Genomic DNA, 20422 nt, shown 5'->3' with positions numbered 1-20422 from the left:
GGCGTGCAGGATGAGCATGGTAGGCAGGATGGCGTGCAGGATGAGCATGGTAGGCAGGTTGGCGTGTAGGATGAGCATGGTAGGCAGGTTGGCGTGCAGGATGAGCATGGTAGGCAGGTTGGCGTGCAGGATGAGCATGGTAGGCAGGTTGGCGTGCAGGATGAGCGTGGTAGGCAGGTTGGCGTGCAGGATGAGCATGGTAGGCAGGTTGGCGTGCAGGATGAGCATGGTAGGCAGGATGGCGTGCAGGATGAGCATGGTAGGCAGGTTGGCGTGCAGGATGAGCATGGTAGGCAGGTTGGCGTGCAGGATGAGCGTGGTAGGCAGGTTGACGTGCAGGATGAGCATGGTAGGCAGGTTGGCGTGCAGGATGTGCGTGGTAGGCAGGTTGGCGTGCAGGATGAGCATGGTAGGCAGGCTGGCGTGCAGAATGAGTATGGTAGGCAGACTGGCGTGCAGAATGAGCATGGTAGGCAGGTTGGAGGGCAGGATGAGCGTGGTAGGCAGGCTGGCGTGCAGGATGAGCATGGTAGGCAGGCTGGCGGGCAGGATGAGCATGGTAGGCAGGTTGGCGTGCAGGATGAGCATGGTACGCAGGTTGGCGTGCAGGATGAGCATGGTAGGCAGGCTGGCGGGCAGGATGAGCGTGGTAGGCAGGTTGGCGTGCAGGATGAGCATGGTAGGCAGGCTGGCGGGCAGGATGAGCATGGTAGGCAGGCTGGCCGGCAGGATGAGCGTGGTAGGCAGGTTGGCGTGCAGGATGAGCATGGTAGGCAGGCTGGCGTGCAGGATGAACATGGTAGGCAGGTTGGCGTGCAGGATGAGCATGGTAGGCAGGCTGGCCGGCAGGATGAGCGTGGTAGGCAGGTTGGCGTGCAGGATGAGCATGGTAGGCAGGCTGGCCGGCAGGATGAGCGTGGTAGGCAGGCTGGCCGGCAGGATGAGCGTGGTAGGCAGGTTGGCGGGCGGAATGAGCGTGGTAGGCAGGCTGGCCGGCAGGATGAGCGTGGTAGGCAGGTTGGCAGGCAGGATGAGCATGGTAGGCAGGTTGACGGGCAGGATGAGCATGGTAGGCAGGTTGGCGCGCAGGATGAGTGTGGTAGGCAGGAAGGCAGGCTGGTGGGCAGGATGAGCGTGGTAGGCAGGTTGGCGTGCAGGATGAGCGAGGTAGGCAGGAAGGCAGGCTGGTGTGCAGGATGAACGTGGTAGGCAGGAAGGCAGGCTGGTGGGCTTGAAGAGCGTGGCAGGAAGGTTGGTGTGCAGGATGAGCGTGGTAGGCAGGAAGGCAGGCTGGTGGGCAGGATGAGCGTGGTAGGGAGGAAGTGAGAGAAAGAACAGAGTAGTGCCTCCCGGCACTGTTGACACTAACGGGTGTGGCACCACTGATGCCTGCACTCACAGGCAGCTATTTCCACCCTGGGCACTCATTACCTCCAATGCCCACATCACAGATGTACCCCGCATGTCATTCCCAAGAAGCTAGGCACGTTACATTACGCTCACTGACTCGGCTTATTTCGTATTAATTACTTGTTACTTTATGTATAATGAATATAATTTGAAATGACAGACTACTGTGCAATTATTACGGTTCATACTGTTTGATTTCGGAAGTCACAAGCGAAAATGAACCTGGAACAAAGTTCACGAACCCCAAGAGCAGTTTTCACGCAGTACAATGGTGATGCTTTAAAACACGAACCATCTGCAGATGAATCTTAACTAGCAGCATCCCTGTTTAGCGTGAACTTATTCTTCCTGGGATGGGGGCGGCCCTCTGGAGGTGTTCAGTTGATAACTGGCGCTTCAGTGGTTCTTCACAGTGTGAGTTCTGTGTATTGCAATAGCCGCTATATAGTTAGACATTTATGTTCAGTTTTGAACGTTCATTAGCAGAAGCGTTTCGCCAGTCCAATAGAGCTAGAGAAGTCATTTACGGCGAAACGTTTTGTTAATAAGTGTTTGTTATTTTATTCTTATTAACATACGTTTAACAACTATTAGTCGCTATGTTATATTTTCCGAAGGGGTTGTAGGAGGCGAGTGTTGGGTTTCAAGATTGTCGCATATACTGGGTCAATAAACTGGCCATTCACCTCGATATAACAATTGTAAAGTTTTCAGAATATATGCACCAAAAAATGTACACTACAGTGTGAGATGGAAGAGATAATCTGAAGGTTTAAGGTATATGGGCATGTTGTTGTAGGCAGGTTTACACACTGTATCGTTACGCCATGACACATGACTTGGCTTGACTTCTTCGGCTCAAACGAGTATAGAATGAGTTAACCTTCAATACAAAGATGTATCACTTGACCTCCATTGATTTCACAGCAAAAATTAGATATTTATTTCACTTCCACAAGCAACTCTATTGCCAAGCATTTTGTGAAATATAACCATTGACTTGGGAATATGTTCTTCACACGCATCAAAATTTTTCAGAGTACTTTAATATAGTTAAGAGAACTTTTAGAAATAATTATATTTTCTGGATCTTAAATCCCGTTCCATAGATTCAATTAACATTCATAATTATCAAAAATTAATTGCCCATACATTATTTAATGCATTCTGTTATATTATAAAAATATTTGTAAATTTTGTGGAATATATGACACATAGAGGGCCGATAGATGTGTCATTCAAAAGAAGAGTTGATAGCAAGGGATCACAAATATACTAACTGGGTGACAAAATATTTATTAACTTTAATTCCAGCATTGTTATACGTTACGTTTGTTCTTAAGTACACAAAGTATAAAAACAAATTCGCAAGCCATATAACAAAAAAATATTGATACATTTGGGATGTTAGAAACATTTGCGGTGGACGATGCCGGGGCCGGACTCGTCGTACTCCTCCTTGGTGATCCACATGGACTGGAAGGTGGACAGTGAAGCCAGGATGGAACCACCGATCCAGACGGAGTACTTACGCTCGGGAGGAGCAATGATCTTGATTTTGATGGTGGAAGGAGCCAGAGCAGTGATTTCCTTCTGCATGCGGTCAGCAATACCAGGGTACATGGTGGTACCACCAGAAAGAACGTTGTTAGCGAACAGGTCCTTCCTGATGTCAATGTCGCACCTCATGATGGAGTTGAAAACAGTCTCGTGGATGCCAACAGATTCCATACCCAGGAAAGAAGGTTGGAAAAGAGATTCAGGAGCACGGAAACGCTCATTGCCAATTGTAATAACTTGTCCATCAGGAAGTTCATAGGACTTTTCAAGAGAAGAAGAGGCAGCTGCTACATTCATTTCGCTTTCGAAGTCTAAGGCCACATAACAAAGTTTTTCTTTAATATCACGTACAATTTCTCGTTCAGCCGTGGTGGTGAAGGAATAACCTCTCTCTGTCATGATCTTCATCAGGTAAGCAGTCAAGTCCCGGCCAGCCAGATCAAGACGAAGAATAGCGTGAGGAAGAGCATAACCCTCGTAGATGGGGACAGTGTGGGACACACCGTCACCAGAGTCCAGCACGATACCTGTGGTACGACCAGAAGCGTACAGGGACAGCACGGCCTGGATGGCCACGTACATGGCTGGTGTGGCAAATGTCTCAAACATGATCTGTGTCATCTTCTCACGGTTGGCCTTGGGGTTGAGGGGAGCCTCAGTGAGGAGGACAGGAGACTCCTCAGGGGCAACACGCAGCTCGTTGTAGAAAGAGTGATGCCAGATCTTCTCCATGTCGTCCCAGTTGGTGATGATGCCGTGCTCGATGGGGTACTTGAGAGTCAGGATACCTCTCTTGCTCTGAGCCTCATCACCGACGTAGGCGTCCTTCTGACCCATACCAACCATCACACCCTGGTGACGAGGACGGCCGACGATGGAGGGAAAGACGGCTCGGGGAGCGTCGTCACCAGCGAAGCCGGCCTTAACCATGCCGGAGCCATTGTCCACAACCAAAGGGCTGACGTCGTCGTCACACATGGCGGAGTGGTGCTAGGTCTGGAATAAAGTAATTATTACTAGACACATTTTAAAATGAAACGCAAACGAATGCACTATCATTATTAAAACGAAAAATACAATAAAATACAATTAGTTTCCTGTGACTAATGTATAGCAAGAAGTTATAAACTTAGTCTTATCTCACCAAAAAAATTAAATAAGCAAATGTTTTCTCTATAAAGCAACTACTGGTGCTTTTCACTATTGACTTTATTGAATACAGCTTTTTCATTTTATATAAATATTAATTATTATTATTATAATCAAGGGGGAAGCGCTAAACCCGGAGGATTATACAGCGCCTGGGGGGGTGGAGATGTGGAAGGCATTCAGGCTTAATTCGGGGAACTGGAGCACAGATCCAATTCCCTAAATCAAGAGCCCCTCACCAACATCAAGGAACCTTCCTTGAGAGGACATAAATATTAAGATAACAGATTTCTGAGCATGCATGAAGCGGTGCTCATTTACGTTCAGTAAGATTCCAGATCCTCAGAGACACCAGACATCAGCTGTCTTCTTCAGCCATTATTGACTCTTAAAAACACTTATGTTCGCTTTTAAATTTAAATGGTATTTTTAATCACTATAAACAACCCTTATATATATTCTTGGGTTTTTATTTTCAAAATTACGCACGTAAAACCTTGACCTTAAAATATTATATCACATTTTTTTTTAGTGGCATCTACTATATAAGCAAAATCCATTTAGCATCTTTAGTTTCAGTTTATAATAATAATAATAATAATAATAATAATAATAATAATAATAATAATAATAATAATGAGGAATTAGTATAAGTAATGTTTTTTTCAGTTTAATACTCGCATGATCATTATTATGATAATCATAATTAAGTGCTAAACCCACAAGGGTCATACAGCAGTTGATTAAAACTTGTTGAAAGCGCGAAACGTTTTGAAGGTGTGTAAAACATAAGTGAGATTCTCTTCTTTTAGTGATATACTGAAATTCTACGTAAGTTGTATGTTGCTATAGTACTTATTTAGTGATTAAAAACACCATACCCCCGGCCGGGATTGAACCCGCGGTCATAGAGTCTCAACCGCGGGTTCAATCCCTGCCGGGAGTATGGTTTGTTTGCAATCGTGTCATTGCGATTTCTTGAGTCGTAGTGATTAAAAACATTGCCTTAATTTGCCTTTTTTATTGTGGTTGTCGTACTTATTAAAATTTCCAGAAATATTTGGTTTTGTTAAGAATGTTATATTGTGTTTTTTTGATCTTAAACTACAGAGTAACACAAGTGACAGCTGTGACCCAACAATGTCCTTGACTTGTACTGATCAAGGTTCATTAACAGTGTCCGTATATAATAACAGTGAAAATAACATAATTGACGTATAACCTAACAATGTCCTTTACTCGTACTGATCAATGTTCATTAACAGTGTCCGTATATCTATCTGTCCTTTCTTAATTTGACAAGTTGACACGGACAACCTCCCTGTTTTCTATCTCTGTCGGCTGGCTTCCCGTTCTCTATGAACAATCACGGCCCCACCCTCGTCACTTACACACACCCACACACACAGAGCAACCTACACAGACCGCCGTATCCTGAGTCTGAAGTACACTAAAGGCTGGTCTGAGCAAAGACCTCCTTTTATACCCACCTTTCACTTCCGCCACTTAAGAAAAAGCTGCAGTCGTTGCGATATGTTTTTCTTCACCGAGGTATCCCCCCCACAGATCAACAAAACAACCAGTTCAAGTGTAAATGCAATTCAAGATATATTTTTTAAGTGTCCCTTCAAAAACGAGTTAGCAAAAGAGACTGAAACAACACCAAGAGAGGGGAATAACGCCTATGGTGCATCACGGAAGTTCCTTATAGCTGGTTGCCACCTTACACAGGAACTGGTAACTCCAAGACAAATGACAGTTTTTGAGACAAATGCTAAAGGATATAATTCTTTAGTATTGCTTATTCTTGCACGTACTAGAATCATTGTTTAGTTTTGATGCAAAAAAAGAAAAAAGCTTCACAGACTGGAGACGATTATTACTCTGATGACACGATTTTGTTTACAAAAAATATTGTTGTAGGTTTGTACTCGTTGCTGTAGCGTTTTTAGCTTTATGTGACGCCGCTCTGGGAATATTATAAATTTCATCTGTGCAGACTGGCTAGAACCATGTGTTTACATGTGTGGCGCCAGCTGTTACTACGTCTCTTGGGCGGGGCAGAGACATGAACTCTCGTCTCGGCTCCCTCATCATGTGGGATACTGACAGTTGAAAGACAGAGACATGAGCCCTTGTCTCGGCTCCCTCATCATGTGGGATACTGACAGTTGAAAGACAGAGACATGAGCCCTTGTCTCGGCTCCCTCATCATGTGGGATACTGACAAATGAAAGACAGAGACATAAGCCCTTGTCTCGGCTCCCTCATCATGTGGGATACTGACAGTTGAAAGAAAGAGACATGAGCCCTTGTCTCGGCTCCCTCATCATGTAGGATACTGACAAATGAAAGACAGAGACATGAGCCCTTGTCTCGGCACCCTCATCATGTGGGATACTGACAGTTGAAAGACAGAGACATGAGCCCTTGTCTCGGCTCCCTCATCATGTGGGATACTGACAAATGAAAGACAGAGACATAAGCCCTTGTCTCGGCTCCCTCATCATGTGGGATACTGACAGTTGAAAGACAGAGACATGAGCCCTTGTCTCGGCTCCCTCATCATGTGGGATACTGACAGTTGAAAGACAGAGACATGAGCCCTTGTCTCGGCTCCCTCATCATGTGGGATACTGACAAATGAAAGCCAAGAGACATGAGCCCTTGTCTCGGCTCCCTCATCATGTGGGATACTGACAAATGAAAGACAAGAGACATGAGCCCTTGTCTCGGCACCCTCATCATGTGGGATACTGACAAATGAAAGACAGAGACATGAGCCCTTGTCTCGGCTCCCTCATCATGTGGGATACTGACAAATGAAAGCCAAGAGACATGAGCCCTTGTCTCGGCTCCCTCATCATGTGGGATACTGACAAATGAAAGACAAGAGACATGAGCCCTTGTCTCGGCACCCTCATCATGTGGGATACTGACAAATGAAAGCCAAGAGACATGAGCCCTTGTCTCGGCTCCCTCATCATGTGGGATACTGACAAATGAAAGCCAAGAGACATGAGCCCTTGTCTCGGCTCCCTCATCATGTGGGATACTGACAAATGAAAGACAAGAGACATGAGCCCTTGTCTCGGCTCCCTCATCATGTGGGATACTGACAAATGAAAGACAGAGACATGAGCCCTTGTCTCGGCACCCTCATCATGTGGGATACTGACAGTTGAAAGACAGAGACATGAGCCCTTGTCTCGGCACCCTCATCATGTGGGATACTGACAGTTGAAAGACAAGAGACATGAGCCCTTGTCTCGGCACCCTCATCATGTGGGATACTGACAGTTGAAAGACAAGAGACATGAGCCCTTGTCTCGGCTCCCTCATCATGTGGGATACTGACAGTAAAAGGACAGTAACAGAAAGGTAACTTTCCGAACGATCTTCATGAACTCTTCCCCTAAAGCATCTTTCAGACTTCTCTTCTTAAAGTACCTTCCTGATCTTCCTAAACTGTCTTCCTAAACTATCTTCATGAACTGTCTTCCTGAATATCTTGAGTAGATCGAGAGTGAAGGGGTGTGTGGTATTTTCTCAATAAGGGAAATACATCCTGCTGTGTGTTTCATCCCAAGGATGACCAGCTGACTTCCGGATGCTGGGAATCAGCATCAAAGTATCTACAAGCGTACCGGTACTGTGTGTCGTCTGATTATAGATTACGCAACCGCTAACTTGTCGGTAATAATAATAATAATAATAATAATAATAATAATAATAATAATAATAATAATAATAATATAATAATAATAATAATAATAATAATAATAATAATAATAATAATATAATAATAATAATAATAATAATAATAATAATAATAACAACAAACATTACTTCTACAAGTACAAGGTATACAGACCTAGCTGACATCAGTGACTTACTAACCTAGCTGACATCAGTGACTTACTATACAGAAAGCCGCTGGTTATGCAGAGCATTTCGGGCAAATTAGGTCAATTTTGTCTCCAGGATGCGACCCACACCAGTCGACTAACACCTATGTGTTAGTCGACTGGTTAGGTGAACATGGACAGCAGGTGTCTTAAAGAAACACGTCCTAATATTTCCACCCCGTACCGGGATCGAACTACGGACCTCAGTGTGTGAACTGAGTGCGCTAGCAATCTAGCACAATGAGGCTGAGTTTACCAGTGATTTATCAGTGGGGGGGGGGGGTTTACAATTCACTGAAAAATGTAGATGACCTCGAGTCCCTGTAAAATGAACTGTAGAGTTCCACTCACTAAACAATCACTGGCTCACCGGCCGCCAACCACAACAACCTGGTTGAATAAGCAATCACTGCCGCACCACTGTTGGATTTCCGTTATTAAAACCGCGTGTACTTCTATTAGTACCCTCATGAGGTAAGCTCTAAACCCGTTGGACCCATAAGCACCTGTGAAATAGGATATAACAAGATTTGATCTACAAGAGGGGAAATTTGCTCCAGTTTAATGGAACAAGAGGATTTCACTAGAATCAAGGCACCGACCTGAAAGGAATGCCTACTTGAAGAAGCAAAGTCTAATAGTATTAGAGGCTTCACCTCTTAAGGGCGAGTCTGGGAGCAGGCTTCATCTGAGTTTCCTGAGCAGTTTTCTCTTGTTGGGGGATTTTAGAGCTACTGACGGCTTATGCCGTATAGGATGAGTTGTTTTTGTTTGGGGTTTATAGGGCTACTGACTGTTTACACCGTACGGGCTAGTAGTTGTTGCTGGGGGTTTATAGGGCCACTGACGGCTTATGCCATAAAGGATGAGTTGCTTTTGTTTGGGGTTTATAGGGCTATTGACTGCTTACACCGTACGGGGTGAGTAGTTATTGTTGAGGGTTCATAGGACTACTGACAGCTTGCGCCGTACCGAGCCCTAGATAATCCTCATAGCCTGGTGTCTCCCATCATTCTGATGAAAGACACCAGAAAAATTTAAGATTAACACTACAACTTCTTAGTTTTTCTTCCTACCCACCACCTCACTATGTCCTAATTTTAATTTTTATCATAATGTTTATCAACAGACGCTACAGACTCGAGCATCAGTTGCAACATTAACCACTCAGGATACTTTTGTCAATTACATAGATTAAGTTTACTCTCATATGCAATCCGTTTCACTTTTATTGCTTTTATAGCTGTGCTCGGAGACAGTTATTTTCTCGTAACTGTTGACACCTTGACAACGTTAACTTCATTGCTGTGTGCTGGCAAGGAATTATTAGTACTGTTCGTTTAAGGTGGATGTAAGTGAAATTCACTGGAGCTTGTGTGCCACAAGGATAAGAACAAGAGAGAGAGAGAGAGAGAGAGAGAGAGAGAGAGAGAGAGAGAGAGAGAGAGAGAGAGAGAGAGAGCAAATGTCTGTCAAATCAACTAGAGCCCACTTTCTCTCCTACAGTCTGGTTAGGCATCACCTTCATATTTACCGGACCATTACCTAGGCTATACCCCCGTCAACTGGCTGCTTCCTCTACTATACCCCCGTCAACTGGCTGCTTCCTCTACTATACCCCCGTCAACTGGCTACTTCCTCTACTATACCCCCGTCAACTGGCTACTTCCTCTACTATACCCCCGTCAACTGGCTACTTCCTCTACTATACCCCCGTCAACTGGCTACTTCCTCTACTATACCCCCGTCAACTGGCTACTTCCTCTACTATACCCCCGTCAACTGGCTACTTCCTCTACTATACCCCCGTCAACTGGCTACTTCCTCTACTATACCCCCGTCAACTGGCTGCTTCCTGTACTATAATCACCAAATGACAAAAAAAAAACTGGAATTTTAAGTATATTTCATGAAGCTGGGCTGAAATTCTTCCTTTCCTTCACAGTTTGTAGCTTTTTCGTTTTTGGTATATTGTACCAAAAGAGTGATTAAATACGTATTATTATTATTATTATTATTATTATTATTATTATTATTATTATTATTATTATTATTATTATTATTATTATTATTATTATTATATCCACAAAGAAACACTAAACCCATGTGAGTTATTTAGTGAATGAGTAAGTTCGTATATTTCTTAATGGTCTAGATTCAGGCACCAAAATATTAAGTTTTCTCTGATAGCGGATTAGCATATTATCTTCTGTTTCCCTTTCTTTGTCACTCTGTAATTAGATTTGCCATATTTATATCAATAATTTCGAATCGCATGGTCTAGCTTAAGATACTAGACCCGGAGTTCGTGGGTGCGAACCCTTAGCATTACAAATACATTATTTTGTGACCTATTTGAATCCTTATCCTTACACACATGCCAATAAATAATGCGTGTAATAATTTTTTTTTCATGTAGACTTCCTCTCGTGATGATTTCGTAACATTTCTAGCCTAGTGAGGAGGGAAGTATTTATTGAATGTTTGTCTGTCACATTATGAACCTTACAGTACGAATGGCTGAGATTCCTATGGAACTGTAGTTCTTATCAAAGTGTACAAGGTTTTCCTATTAAAACAATTACTCTCTTACAAACCCACGAACGTTATTAATGCTTCTGTTTCAGACAAAAATCCTAACGCCAAGTATTTTGGTGATGTGAGATTCTTTTGTAAAAACATGCAGTTGTGGTCACAGTTGGGCCCATGCTAACATTCCTATAGAGTATAGAAATATATCTGGTTAATTAAGTGAATGTTCTTAGGCCGGCATAGACCAGTGCTTAAAGACACTAAACTAGTCAGTAAAATTTAGATCTCATCTGCCATGGGTTCACGCTCCATCCGTTCTGTGATTATTTATATCTGCTTTTAACTAACGTGCGTAATTTGCAACCATTTTCATTAATATGGAAGTGAAAACAAAATTCTCTACGCATATATGTAAATAAATATATTTTCAGTAAGGCTTTAAAATAAATAATGAAGCTTGTCTTCATAAAGTTTGAACAACAACACTTTAGAAGCACTTGCGATGAACAATGCCTGGACCAGATTCATCGTACTCTTCTTTGGTGATCCACATACACTGGAAGGTGGACAGTGAAGCCAGGATGGAGCCACCAATCCAGACTGAGTACTTACGCTCGGGAGGAGCAATGATCTTGATTTTGATGGTAGAGGGAGCCAAATTAGTGATTTCCTTCTGCATGCGGTCAGCAATACCAGGGTACATGGTGGTACCACCAGACAAGACATTGTTAGCGAACAGGTCCTTCCTGATATCGATGTCGCACCTCATGATGGAGTTGAAGACAGTCTCGTGGATACCAACAGATTCCATACCCAGGAAGGAAGGCTGGAACAGAGACTCTGGGCAACGGAAGCGTTCGTTACCGATGGTGATGACCTGGCCATCGGGAAGCTCGTAAGATTTTTCAAGAGAAGTTGATGCAGCAGAAACATTCATCTCACTTTCGAAATCTAGAGCGACATAACATAGTTTTTCCTTGATGTCTCGGACAATCTCACGCTCTGCCGTGGTCGTGAAGGAGTAGCCACGCTCAGTCATGATCTTCATCAAGTAGGCGGTTAAGTCCCGGCCAGCCAGATCGAGACGAAGGATAGCATGAGGAAGAGCATAACCCTCGTAAATGGGGACAGTGTGGGACACACCGTCACCAGAGTCCAGCACGATACCTGTGGTACGACCAGAGGCGTAAAGGGACAGCACGGCCTGGATGGCTACGTACATTGCAGGAGTACTGAAGGTTTCGAACATGATCTGTGTCATCTTCTCACGGTTGGCCTTGGGGTTGAGGGGAGCCTCAGTGAGGAGGACAGGGGACTCCTCAGGGGCAACACGCAGTTCGTTGTAGAAGGAGTGATGCCAGATCTTCTCCATGTCGTCCCAGTTGGTAATGATGCCGTGCTCGATGGGGTACTTGAGAGTCAGAATACCTCTCTTACTCTGGGCCTCATCACCGACGTAGGCGTCCTTCTGACCCATACCGACCATCACACCCTGGTGACGAGGACGGCCGACGATGGAGGGAAAGACGGCGCGGGGAGCATCGTCACCAGCGAACCCGGCTTTGACCATGCCGGAACCATTGTCGCACACCAGAGCTGTAGCTTCGTCGTCACACATGGTGGTGATGGTCTAAATCACGTAGCTGCAGATAAAGATAAAAGTTAGGTGTAATGTCGACTGTGTTGAAAATGGCATAAAATACCGACAAGGTGATGATTAAGACACCTACACAGTAGGTTTCTTCAGTCAAATACATAGGCAGCAGGTGTAGTAGTGAAATGAAGATATAATCAGTCCATCAAACTTGGAGAAATAGTATTTGAGATGGTCAGTCTTTCACCTTGAATACTATTTCTCCAAGGTTGATAGACTGATTACATCATTTTCATTTCACTATACACCTGCTGCCTCTGTATCAAAGAAGAACTCTTCTCTAAGCTGAGGGACTGACCACCTCAAATACTATTTCTCTAATGCTGAGGGACTGATTACATCATCTTTATTTCACTACTACACCTGCTGCCTCTGTATTTGACTGAAGAAACCTACTTTATAAGAAAAACGTTCTAACAATGAAGATTCTCTACTGTTGCACATGTCTTAATCCTCAATTACGATTGTAAATGATCTTAATACTTATATGATGATCTAAATGATCTTATGTTAAGTAAAAGGACACAAGTGCAACTAATGTGACAATTTATTGTGGCAAAGTTTGGCTCTCCAGGAGCTTTATCAAGCTGTTGACAAAGCTCCTGGAGAGCGAAACTTTGCCACAATAAAATATCACATTAATTGCACTTGCGTCCTTTTACTTTACATATTGTCGGTAAGTCTACCAACATGTACACTAGATGATCTTAATTCTTGTTACATTACATTCGTACATAGCTTTAAGCTTAATATGGCACCATAGCCCTTGTCGGAGGTCTACTCCTTAATAAAAAAATAGAGCTTTAATCAAATGTCTGAGATGAGAGTTCACCAACATCCGTGTTCTCAAGCAAGAAAATACATCTAGCTCGTAATCTGAGGCACAGCGGCAGCTGAGTGAATTCTCTGTCTCCTAGATTTGAGATAATTGAGATTAGATTGGTATCTGAGGTACTGAAGCTAAGTCTTGGGAAGCTTAGGAAAAAAACTGGACAAGTTGGTGGGTGGGAATGGTTGATTTAGAAAAAGACCGGCTGAGTTTGGGCCAGTAGGCCTGCTAAAGTGTTCTTCCATTCTATTGTCTTATATTTCTGTGTCACAAGGTCAAGCCCCATACACTGCACAATAAACTTAGGAGTTCCAACGTCACCTGACACTGGCTTGAGGTGGACTAACATCTCCAGGGGATGTTGACACCTTTATATAACTCTCCTCGAACATCTGTTTGACTGAGGTTGTCTCTTACTGGGTATTTCATAACGACTTTGACGTCTCCTACAGGTAAGAGGGCGGGAAGATGCGTGAGTCACTCGGTGATTCATTCGCTGTTAAAAATACGAGCGTGATGTGTCCGGCATTCATAACGTCATGTGCTTGATACAACTGAGTGGAATTTAATGCTTTCTCCAGACACTTTCCTGATAAACGCCAGAAATATTAGCAGTAGTAGGGGCTGGGTTTGATTAGTGTCGTGGGTACGGGAGTAAATTCTTGGTTAGTTTTGGGTAGCGGTGGTTTTGATGAGGACCTGTCTTGTATATGCCAGTAGGCCTTCTGCAGTGTTCCTCCATTCTTACGTTCTTAAATAGCTGAATTTTTCTGCTGGAATCAATATAAGAACATGCCAAAGTGGTTGGGTCACTGACCTTCATTATCCTCTCTCTTCACCCTCTACTCACCCACCCATCCTTACCTATCATGCTACCTTCCCCAACTTACCCAACCTCTGGTTATATTACTTATACACTTGTGCAACAGCTGGGTATCTTTACTGATGAAACGTTTCGCCTACACAGTAGACCTCTACAGTCAAATACAGAGGCAGCAGTTGTAGTGAAATGACCTGTGGTCTCCATGAACTCTTCTCCAGGCTGAGGGACTGACCATTTTAAATACTATTTCTCCAAGCTTGATGGACTGATTGCATCATCTTCCTTTCACTACTACACCTGCTGCCTCTGTATTTGACTGAAGAAGTCCACTGTGTAGGTGAAACGATTCATTAATACAGATACCCAACTTTTGCACATGTCTTAAGCATCACTTTGTCGGTATTGTATACCATTTTTAAAAGACTATTATTAGTATGAGAACATAAGAATGGAGGAACATTTAGGCAACACTTCAGCAGCAATACTTGCCAATATGCTAGCTGACAAGACAACATTTCAGTAGCAACACTTGCCAGTATGCTACCTGACAAGACAACATTTCAGCAGCAACACTTGCCAATGTGCTAGCTGACAAGGCAACATTTCAGTAGCAACACTTGCCAATATGCTACCTGACAAGACAACATTTCAGCAGCAACACTTGTCAATGTGCTAGCTGACAAGGCAACACTCCAGCAGCAACACTTGCCAACATGCTAGCTGACAAGGCAACAGTCCAGCAGCAACACTTGCCAACATGCTAGCTGACAAGGCAACAGTCCAGCAGCAACACTTGCGAACATGCTAGCTGACGCGGCAATACTCCAGCAGCAACACTTGCCAACGTGCTAGCTGACAAGGCATCACTCCAGCAGCAACACCTGCCAACATGCTAGCTGACAAGTCCAGTCTCCAGCTCTAAATGAAATTCAGTCGTCAAAATCACTATTTGACTGAGCCATAATTTTTGTCATTACCTTCGTTCTTTGAGTTTCAAGTTCCCAGACGAGAAGCGTTATTTTCTCAAGTATAATTAGGTGATCTTAGAACTGTATCGCAGTGTGATTAATGTTATTTTTCACGGGTTTTCGGAGTTCATTGGTTAAAAAATAAGATCTTATGATTAATGAACTGGATCTGTCTGTCATTTATTTGGCCGAGATGCAAAATAAGGGTCAAACGGAATAGCAAATTACAACCTTGTCTCCAAGAACAGTATTATTGCATTAATAAGGTACCCATTCTACCTTCGTGATTTTGCTTTATTATTATTATTATTATTATTATTATTATTATTATTATTATTATTATTATTATTATTATTATTATTATTATTATTATTATTATTTGGAAGTGTCAGACTCCTAGGGTTCATAGAGCACATGTTGAACGGGAAGTGATTAGCTTAGATTCAAGGAATCGGAGAATGGCTCCAGTTCCTTGAATAAAAAGGTCTTCTCAGGCATCACGCCAAGCTCATCTTTTTTTTTTTAGTTTTGAAAAAATAAAGAGCAAAAGTATATCAGTGACAGCAACAGCCCCGTGATGACTGTCTCTCTGAACTTGTTAATTAAATAGTCGCAGATGCAACTAGTGTGTGACACTAGTTGCATCTGTGAAAATTTACCTAACATTCTCTCGGCAATTCTACCGTTAATACTCTCTGAACTTAGTTATTGATTTTGCTCATAATTCTATTTACAACGTGGAAAGGTAAGTCAGTGAAAAGGCTTATTCATTTAATTACAAGTTCCAGTCAGCGTTGCATCACATGACTTGACATCAGTAGGAATATTTTTTATTCTTCCAGACATTAAATCCTCTCGTAAACTCAACTAGATGTGGGTGATAGTCGTGCTTTAAATTAAATAATGATTTATTGATGTCAAAATGAGGCTACAATATTTCGTTAATATTGATGACGGTTCATACACAAATATGTAAAATAAGTAAACAAAATCAAATTAGCAAATTCGGGAATACAATATGACTGGTGGAATTTAGAAGCACTTGCGGTGGACGATGCCGGGACCGGACTCATCGTACTCTTCCTTGGTGATCCACATACACTGGAAGGTGGACAGTGAGGCCAGGATGGAACCACCGATCCAGACGGAGTACTTACGCTCGGGAGGAGCAATGATCTTGATTTTGATGGTGGAGGGAGCCAGAGCAGTGATTTCCTTCTGCATGCGGTCAGCAATACCAGGGTACATGGTGGTACCACCGGACATTACATTGTTGGCGAAGAGGTCTTTCCTGATATCAATGTCGCACCTCATGATGGAGTTGTAGACGGTCTCGTGGATACCAACAGATTCCATACCCAGGAAGGAAGGCTGGAACAGAGACTCTGGGCAACGGAAACGTTCGTTACCAATAGTGATGACCTGACCATCAGGAAGTTCGTAGGACTTCTCAAGTGAGGTGGAAGCAGCAGAAACATTCATCTCACTCTCAAAGTCAAGGGCGACATAGCAAAGTTTCTCCTTGATATCGCGTACGATTTCTCGCTCAGCCGTGGTGGTGAAGGAATAACCACGCTCAGTCATGATCTTCATCAAGTAGGCAGTCAAGTCACGGCCAGCCAAGTCAATACGAAGGATAGCGTGGGGAAGACAGTAACCTTCATAGATAGGCACGGTGTGAGTAACGCCATCACCAGAGTCCAGCACGATACCTGTGGTACGACCAGAGGCGTAAAGGGACAGCACGGCTTGGATGGCCACGTACATAGCGGGGGTGTTGAAGGTCTCAAACATGATCTGCGTCATCTTTTCACGGTTGGCCTTGGGGTTGAGGGGAGCCTCAGTGAGAAGGATAGGGGACTCCTCAGGGGCAACACGCAGTTCGTTGTAGAAGGAGTGATGCCAGATCTTCTCCATGTCGTCCCAGTTGGTGATGATGCCGTGCTCGATGGGGTACTTGAGAGTCAGGATACCTCTCTTGCTCTGGGCCTCATCTCCGACGTAGGCGTCCTTCTGACCCATACCGACCATCACACCCTGGTGACGAGGACGGCCGACGATGGAAGGAAAGACGGCGCGAGGAGCGTCGTCACCGGCAAAGCCGGCCTTGACCATGCCGGAGCCATTGTCCACAACCAGGGCATTTGCGTCTTCGTCACACATGATGGTGGTTTAGAATGTCTGTAAAAGATAAAAGATTCATTCATTTTTAAGAATGTGCCACATATACACATACATAATGCATTAAGCATTATGTTCATTGTATTTTTTAATTCAATTACTTAAAATATTTCAGAATACAGAGTATCAGTCAATTTGCATTGAACGCACCAAGAACTTCGCTCATAACATAACCGTACTGAAAGAACAATCAGACTGCGAAAGAACTCAAGAAAACATTTTTAGGTAACTGAAAATATACCGACACATGCTTGATATATGATACTAAGAGGATGTAAACATCATAAAGGTGATGCTAAAATGGTTAATTATGCTGTGACTGCATCTTCAGCATTTCTTCTCCCAAATGTAAATGTGTTAACGTTTTTGAAGACAAACTATCACGATACTTCTTGATTTGTTTCTGTATATATCTGCCAAAGGGCTTTTCATATGTCTTGTCACGTAAACAAAAGTCACCTATGTGTTATTAGCATAAAACGAGAACGCATCATTTGCACTCTAGAATGGCTCAAGATGTTAGCACAGAACACATGCCAACAATAACATCTTCATGGGTTCCCTATTTGGTGTTACTGCCTATGTCAGATCGGAGTCGTCTTGAGGTCTTCATATCAAATGGCGTCATCGCTTTTATAGCTCGTTCTGATAAATAATTTGCAGCAGCATCCATTATATACTAATTGCCTGGCTGATCTGTGTTTAGCTAAAAGGATTCTTTTAATCGAAAGTGAGATTAAGATACAACATGCTAAATTGAGTTGTCAGTAGACAAATAACCCGTACATATGAGAAAGGAGCTTAAGACGACTTTCGCTCCGACTTGGACTATTTACGAAGTCACGCTGACTTCCGTTCGTCAGTTTACAAAGTCACGCTGACTTCAGTTTGTCAGTTCACAAAGTCACGCTGACTTCAGTTCGTCAATTTCTGGAGAACGTTATTAAACGTTACACCTTAAGGCTGAAGGTAGCTTTTTCACCACCAATCAACGATACTTTAAATCCTAAAATTGTGAATGGAGTCCACGTTCAGCATTTATACACTGAGAGATACACATATTTCAGTGTTTCTTTTCAGCATATATATATATATATATATATATATATATATATATATATATATATATATATATATATATATATATATATATATATATATATATATATATATATATATATATATATATATATATATATATATATATATATATATATATATATATATATATATATATATATACTGAGAGATACACACATTTTAGAGTATCTTTCAGTGTATATATACTGAGAGATGCACACATTTCAAAGTATCTTTCAGCATATATACTAAGAAATACACACATTTCAGAGTATCTTTCAGCATATATACTCAGAAACACACACATTTCAGAGTATCTTTCAGCATATATACTGAGAGATACACACATTTCAAAGTATCTTTCAGCATATATACTCAGAGATACATTTTAAAGTATCTTTTAGCATACATACTTAGAGATACACACATTTCAGAGTATCTTTCAGCATATATGCTCAGATATACACACATTTCCGAGTATCTTTCAGCATATATACTAAGAAATACACACATTTCAGAGTATCTTTCAGCATATATACTCAGAAACACACACATTTCAGAGTATCTTTCAGCATATATACAGAGAGATACACACATTTCAAAGTATCTTTCGGTATATATACTCAGATATACATTTTAAAGTATCTTTTAGCATTTATACTCAGAAATACACACATTTCAAAATATCTTTCAGCATATATACTCAGAGATACATTTTAAAGTATCTTTTAGCATATATACTTAGAGATACACACATTTCAGAGTATCTTTCAGCATATATACTCAGAGATACACACATTTTCGAGTATCTTTCAGCATATATACTCAGAAATACACACATTTCAGAGTATCTTTCAACATATATGCTGAGAGATACACACATTTCAAAGTATCTTTCAGCATATATACGCAGAGATACATTTTAAAGTATCTTTCAGCATATATACTCAGAAACACACACGTTTCAGAGTATCTTTCAGCATATATACTGAGAGATACACATATTTCAGTGTATCTTTTCAGTATACAGAGAAATACACACATTTCAGAGTATCTGTCCCGTGAGTCTGTTGCTATTCCGCATTAGCAAATTCATACTAAATGTATACTATGGTAATTGTTGCAATAATACATGTTAATGCAGCAATTATGTAAATGCAGAATAACCACTGTGAAAAAACAGTGAACTTCCAAGCGCTTTCGTGACTTCTCACATTATCCAGGAACTGATAATAGATATATATTTATATGCCGTAGCTGTTGTGTGCTGGTAACACAGCTATGATTCGTGTTCTGCCACGAACAGTCGGGTGATCTGTGATGATGTATCTCCGGCAATGTTATGTTATATTACTACTGTTGGTGTTTTCTGAGTTAAAAGCCCGAACAAGTTATCTTCCGACATTTGGGTCATTAATATATTTTGCTCATTGGTCGGTTATACAAAACAATCTGAGCAGCTGAAGCCACACCTAAGCATTATTATTAATTTTTAAAGGGGTGGACAGGCAAGCCAGCAAAAGGTCTCGGTTAGACAACCAAAATCTCCAGTGTTGGGGTTATCATATGACTAAGACCCGCGTCAGGGAACAAGTGTCCCGTTTTCTGACACTTTCCAAATGGGTCGTCGAAAATTCAGGACCCGTGTTGGGACTCTGTCCTGCCTAATATCCCAACAGTGGAAACGACAGCGGAATATTATGAGCAGAGAAGCGATGTTGATGTCAAGCTATGGATTTTCCTTATACGGCGCATGAACTAAGAGTAGAAAGCGATTTTTTCCACGGCTCAGAGTTCCACTGTGGCTTTACTGAGAGTGAAGGAAAGACTATGGTAACAGGAGTTCGTCACTCGCTATTAAGTCTAGACGATGGAATAAGTTATCAGAAGAGAGCTGCTTGTTTTCACTATTTATTAACGATGCCCGATGTTTAGTGTAATATATACAAAAAATTCCGTTTGTCTAATTTCTTATAAATCCACAGGTTAGTTCACAGTGATCACCAGCGTCTCGTACACAAGATCGACGTATCCTGAACCTGAAGTACACTAAGGCTGGAGTGGACGTGGGATCCCTTATATACCTCGTTGTAGTTCTCAGGCCCATGTAAAAAAAGGTCTATGTGTCTTCCTTAAGAGTCGTATGTAAGGTTTTTGGTATGTGTGCGTGTGCGTGTATGTATGCATGCGCCAGGAATAAATCACAAGCCTCGTCCAGTGCAAACACAGTGGACCAATATGTCATGATCTGATTAATTCGCCATTGAATACTTCCATCCGTATTGGTTTAATGTTTTATGGTGTTGGCTCAGTGACCCACCACCACCT

General features: G+C 42.3%; 3 protein-coding genes across 3 annotated transcripts; all 3 read right to left on the bottom strand.

Moving 5' to 3' along the window:
- Positions 1-2690: 2690 nt before the first annotated feature.
- On the bottom strand, positions 2691-5575 carry LOC128704370 (actin, muscle-like). The gene is made up of 2 exons (XM_053799524.1): positions 5539-5575; positions 2691-3966 (listed from the first exon to the last, which is right to left on the bottom strand). The coding sequence occupies exon 2, from the start codon at positions 3946-3948 to the stop codon at positions 2818-2820; it is 1131 nt and encodes a 376-aa protein (XP_053655499.1). The 5' UTR covers positions 3949-3966; positions 5539-5575; the 3' UTR covers positions 2691-2817.
- A 5411-nt stretch (positions 5576-10986) lies between these two features.
- On the bottom strand, positions 10987-13380 carry LOC128704375 (actin-57B-like). Its single transcript, XM_053799527.2, has 2 exons — positions 13364-13380; positions 10987-12202 (listed from the first exon to the last, which is right to left on the bottom strand). The coding sequence occupies exon 2, from the start codon at positions 12175-12177 to the stop codon at positions 11047-11049; it is 1131 nt and encodes a 376-aa protein (XP_053655502.1). The 5' UTR covers positions 12178-12202; positions 13364-13380; the 3' UTR covers positions 10987-11046.
- Positions 13381-15723: 2343 nt separating this feature from the next.
- LOC128704366 (actin, muscle-type A2-like) lies at positions 15724-20188 on the bottom strand. The gene is made up of 2 exons (XM_053799523.2): positions 20112-20188; positions 15724-17014 (listed from the first exon to the last, which is right to left on the bottom strand). Exon 2 carries the CDS (start codon positions 16994-16996, stop codon positions 15866-15868), a length of 1131 nt encoding a protein of 376 aa, XP_053655498.1. The 5' UTR covers positions 16997-17014; positions 20112-20188; the 3' UTR covers positions 15724-15865.
- Positions 20189-20422: the final 234 nt, after the last annotated feature.

This window comes from Cherax quadricarinatus, chromosome 84 (genome assembly GCF_038502225.1).
Source record: "Cherax quadricarinatus isolate ZL_2023a chromosome 84, ASM3850222v1, whole genome shotgun sequence".
In the NCBI taxonomy this organism is placed as follows: Eukaryota; Metazoa; Arthropoda; class Malacostraca; order Decapoda; family Parastacidae; genus Cherax; species Cherax quadricarinatus.
The sequence above is the reverse complement of the archived record's forward strand: the minus strand, read 5'-3'. Positions and strand labels throughout refer to the sequence as shown.